Raw genomic sequence first — 5219 nt, 5'->3', positions numbered from 1 at the left:
GACGACAATTCAATCATGTAACTGTTCAGTCTTAAATTGTATAATTCTCCAGTCATTTGATACCTACTTCTAAAAGATAAACTCCTACCTGCAGGATTACTGTCCGTTTCATCAGTCTGCAAGCTGGTGATGCTTGAATTCTCCATTCTTTGCTGCAAATTGTTCAGCTTCTCGCGGAGCTGCTCGATGTCACTTTCCTTGCTAGCCAACTGCATCTGCAGCTCGTTGCGATGTGTGAATTCGTCTGCAAGTTGCTGGAGACAGCAAAGCCAAGAGTTCTGGATTAAAACTCAAAGAAAACTCACAGCATTTGTTTTCCGTAATGGAGACTGTAACCCACCGCCTGCATATCATTGACCTCCCTCTGGTACTTGATGGCCATGCTGTTAAACTTCTCTTTCTCTTGATTGAGTTCTTGCTGAAGCTTGCGGTTCTCTTTCTCCTTCTTGCGCAGTTCTGCAGTGCTACCTTTCTTCTTCTGGTCAAGCTTCATATCTTTACGATTCATGATCTCTGCCAGCTTGTTGACAGCCTGAAAGTAAAGATACCAACCCTGAGTAATTATTCTGCCAGTAATCAGATCATTAGTTCTGTAGACCCTCTGATGCTTACCTGAGTCTTCAGTGTGCGCTCTGTTTGGAGCACCTTCTCATAGTTGGCTTTGATTGAAGCCATGATCTCTTCCTTCTGTGAGACATATTCTAAAAGACAAAGCATGAAGTATTTAGTGCTTCAGGTTTCTATGCAGTATACTTAAAAACTTCTAAACTTTAAAGAAGCCTTCGTTCTCATTGTAGTATTAAGGCTATTTTAAAACAATCAATTTGTGGCAGAAAGCTCTGCAGTGGTCATGATGTAAATATGGAGTGAAAAGAGGATGTAAGGATTGATTGATGAACAAATATAATTCATTGCTGGGATGTGGAAGCACAAACAGATAGACAAAACGTGATATTTTCCTTCTATTGTTTAATTCATGCTTTGAAGAGCTTTAAATTGTCCTTGTAAAGAATTGTGCTATATAAATAAACTTGCCTTGCCGTTTCCAGACTGTGTTCCAACTTAAGCATGATTACATAATTACAATAGAGCAGGGACACAGTTGAGCAAAGGACCGTACCTTCCTCCTTAAGACGAAGCTTCTCACTCAGCTCTGTGTTATCTTTGCTGAGGGTCTCCACATCTTTGGTCAGTGTTTTATTTGATTCCTCAAGCTGCAGACAAGTAAAATAAAAAAATTCTCACTCCGGGTTTCTGAGGCAAAAGCCACACCGTAAAGTTTAAAACAAAGACTTTTCGGTTTAGCTCACCCGTGCAATAGTGGCCTCTCTTTCTCCCAACTCTTGCTTGTGCCTAGCTGTTGCTTTCTTGTTCTCTTGGCTGAGTTCGAAGTACTGCTCTTCCTGAAGAGCCCGAGCGAGCTGCTCAGACTCGGCCTTGGTTACCGTCAGATCCAGTTGAGCAGACAATGAATCCCTGCGTCGCACAAAATAAACAACTTAAAACCCTTGAACCCAGATAGTCAAAGCCGCACTAACATTGAGACGACTTCATCCCTTACCTATCACTTATCAAATCCTGCACCTTCTTCTGTGCTTCTTGTAACTGCCTGTTCCGTTCTTCTATCTCCTCTTTTAATTCCTTAACCTGAGTTTTGTAAAGTGTCTGAAAGAGAAAACAGATCAGTATTTTACCTTGTTGGAGAACGGCAGAGGGATTTGGATTCTGGAATTTCACTTACAGAAAAATACTGTTCGGCTTCAAGCTGGTCCTGAAGTTCCCTCATCTGTCCCTCGTTGCCTCTGTACTGCCTGTTGAAACAAATCAAGAATAATTATTTTATCCCTCTCTGGGATTCATAGTTATTTTCAACTGAAATGAAATAAGACCTTTGTTTAAATCACAAATTTAAATATCAAAAAGGAATAAAAACAAACAAGCATGTAAAATTATGCTATTTACTAGAACACATTGGGTTAAGGATTAGCAAATTAGTGGATGGAGCTGGCCTAATCCTGTTGGGTAAACATTGTCTCAGATCAGCTTTGCCATGCTTATGTTCTAATCCAGAGTAATAGCACTTATTAGAGAATAACAGGCAATTTGAAAGCAATTCACACCTTAACCTCCTAAGAGCTTTACTGCCCCATGCAGCAGGGTTAAAAAGTAAGAGCCGCCAGCTCGTTTTACAGTAAATCAAAGTGCCAGATTGGTTGAGCCACTTATTTTCCAAACAATTCTTACACTCAGTCTACCTTTTAATGGGGCACCACTAAGAAAGCATATATTTTTTAAACTTACTTTGTCAGCTGTGCCAGTTGGAACTCCAGAGAGCGTTTGCTTTCCAGCACGGTGTTGATCTCCTGCTTGAGCTGCTTCTCTGAACACCGTAGGCGGTCAACATCCTGAGTGCGGCTCTTCAAGTCATTCTGGGCAATGACTCGCTTATTTGACTCCTGTTCCAGATGTATGTGCAGACTTTTCACCTAATCAATGAAGATTTAAGAGTTGTGAGGGTTTGGAGGGATTTAAGGCAACATTTAAATTGGTAAAGTCACAAAATATTTTCTGATTTTTACATTATTGCCAAAAAGGAGGCAAACTAGGAAAAGACAAAGCACGTAAGGAGAGGAGGAAGCACACAAGGCTTTGTCCTTCCCTTCTTCCTGTTTTCCTTGTATGCTTAATTTCAAATACCTCCTTTCCCTGACCCCAGAAAACTTTCTATAAATGGCAACTTTGCTAAGTTGTACATCAGTCGAATACATTAAATAACAAGTCTAAATGGCAACGCCCATACAAATCTTTTTCTAATTGAAGGAAATCCATTGCAGTAATGGAAAAATATTAACCCATGTTAGGGTCTTCTTTAAAAGAAAATACTCAATTATATTTTTCCCTAACTTGTCCAGACCTGAACACAAATGAGCAAACCCATTATCTTCAACACTGTATTTATGGTAGCCTAAATAAATCCAACATCTCATAAACATCAGCAGTTTACTAACCTCGTCTTCCAGCCTTTCTTTTTGCTTCATCAACTGCTCCATTTTCTGCACCGACTGCTTCAGGTCAAATTCTAACATTGAGCACTGCTTCTCAACCTCCACCACCCGGCCTTCTGCCCTTATCCTGGCTCCAGTCTCCTCTCCCATCTTCTGCTGAACAGCTGCAGCCAAACAGGGACAGACACAAAATGATGTTTAAAGCAACAGATGAAGTCAGGAAAAATGGAGACCTTATAAAAAATAAAAAAGACTCTAGGAATAATCTATCAAATGAAAGTTTATTCTGAGTTCTAATACATGCTTAAAAATAATGGGCCTCATGCAAGGACCGTTCATACGCACAAATTCGCTGTTTAATGGAGTGATTCAGGAGAAAATGTTGCATTCATCGTTTGTTGACTTGACGTAGGAGTCTTGCGCAATCAGTCAGCTGTTAATCAAACCTAATTTCTTACTAAATGACTACATTTGTTTTACTTAGAATCATTTGTCACTTTTTAGACTACATTATGCAACTCTGCAACTATAAATTACATTTTTATTTGCTGATGACAGAACTATCGGTCGCTACACCTGCAGCTGGAATGTCGGTATCCAGAGGATACTGGTTTAATTTGTTGTCATTTCATGAAAACAAAGAACAGTGCAGATCAAGCTACTATTGCAATAAAATCTGGAAGAGAAAATGGACGGACAGTTCAGCAAAGCTCCTCTAATGGTAACACCTGCATTCACTTTATTCCATGGCAGCTTCTTGGCTTTGTTCTGACAAAAATGTGGAATGTTTGTGGTTTGGGTCTGTCTGAATTGGTCAAATTTGAGTTTCAACGTTAACATTTTTATGTTCATGTATGAGAAAGATGGAGAATATGATAAAGGGATGACAGACGAGGTCTGGAGATGTACAGTGCAGGTATGTGTGAGTATTAAAAGGAGATTTAGCGGAATGTTGTCATGATGGGTGATTGGGAAATCGTATTAAGCATTTACATCATATGTATCAAATTATTTTTCTTTTCATATTATTTTAATGTTCTAGTTTTATAACATTGCAGCCCACAGCACTTACAGCTATTGTGATTTATTTCACTGCTAAGCTTTCACTGGTCCTTTAATGTTGCAGCTCAGCTCTCAGTCAGCAGATTTTTGAACCTGTAAAGTTTTTTTCTTCATCTTTAATGCCATTTTTATGAATGAACACCCTCTGAAGAAAGTGGGAAGTCATAGCCCTCCCACTTATATGTACAGATATATAGCATTATTGGGGTAGTAATTATGCTGATTTAAATTTCTAGGGAACCAGCACTCACACACAGGTGGACTGCATCAGGTTTACGAGGGTCATTTACGATTGTTTACTGAAGTTAAGAACATTTGATGAATCTGTTGTGGTGTGTTCGTAAAAGCCCACATCTTTTTTTACAGAAATTTACGACAAGAATATGAAAATGTTGTTGCATGAGGCTCACCGTAATCAAGAAGAGTGAATTCTCTATTAGCAATGTTCCCAAAAGGAATTTGATAACTTTAATGATTTGCATTAAGCCTCCTAATCCTCTTGTTGCTTATTACTCCATATCAGGAGTCATTCTCTTTTAACATGGGACTTTTTTTTTAAGTCCAGAAAATCCAGATCATATTTTAGAGCATTTGAAATTTGAGGTGCATCAATCTGATATTAATACCACTTTCGATCCAAAAATAAAAAAGTTTTCTATCAAGTATCATTGAAAATGGACCTGATCCAAAAGAGAGGTATAACCAGTCCATTTCTCAGTTACCAGTTTAAATTAGGTAAAAAAAAAAAAAAACAGTTGAGCAGTAGAAATACACATCTGTTTTTGATTCAATAAATACATTCTATTTCAAAGCTTACAGTTTTAGGATGAAATTTGTCCTGTGACTTCCTTTTCTGACTTAACACTCCAAAGTTGCCTTTTAAGATGTACACGGGTTCATCCATACACCTTATAAAGTTAGATGGATACATCGGCCGGCCGATATTTCTAGCTGTCAGAATTGGCCGACAGTTGCAAGCATTAAACAATAAGTGCAATAAGCAGCTATGCCTTGGGATCATGTAGGTGCATGCATTGCCACTCTTTTACATTAGCTATAAAATGTTAGATTTTGGTTTGACTGCTCAATAGATCTTTTTGTTTAAATTTAGACATGCGTGACATTTATTATCGATGTGTCATTTCTGGGATG

The 5219-nt window shown here is 38.4% G+C and overlaps 1 protein-coding gene across 1 annotated transcript in view; it reads right to left on the bottom strand.

Annotated features, from left to right (window-relative positions):
• Nucleotides 1–5219, bottom strand: part of rock1 (Rho-associated, coiled-coil containing protein kinase 1) — a gene marked incomplete at its 5' end in the record, with an annotated part of 35055 nt that overhangs the window by 13172 nt on the left and 16664 nt on the right. Inside the window, 9 exons of the mRNA XM_015369865.1 lie at nucleotides 4–254; nucleotides 341–532; nucleotides 613–701; nucleotides 1121–1214; nucleotides 1311–1476; nucleotides 1562–1665; nucleotides 1742–1811; nucleotides 2302–2486; nucleotides 3009–3169. Of these exons, the coding sequence (XP_015225351.1) occupies nucleotides 4–254; nucleotides 341–532; nucleotides 613–701; nucleotides 1121–1214; nucleotides 1311–1476; nucleotides 1562–1665; nucleotides 1742–1811; nucleotides 2302–2486; nucleotides 3009–3169 (1312 nt within the window). The remainder of the gene's footprint in view (nucleotides 1–3; nucleotides 255–340; nucleotides 533–612; nucleotides 702–1120; nucleotides 1215–1310; nucleotides 1477–1561; nucleotides 1666–1741; nucleotides 1812–2301; nucleotides 2487–3008; nucleotides 3170–5219) is intronic.

This window comes from Cyprinodon variegatus, unplaced genomic scaffold (assembly GCF_000732505.1).
Source record: "Cyprinodon variegatus isolate N-32 unplaced genomic scaffold, C_variegatus-1.0 Scaffold39, whole genome shotgun sequence".
In the NCBI taxonomy this organism is placed as follows: Eukaryota; Metazoa; Chordata; class Actinopteri; order Cyprinodontiformes; family Cyprinodontidae; genus Cyprinodon; species Cyprinodon variegatus.
Note: the sequence above shows the minus strand (reverse complement) of the source record. Positions and strands in the feature narration are given on the sequence as shown.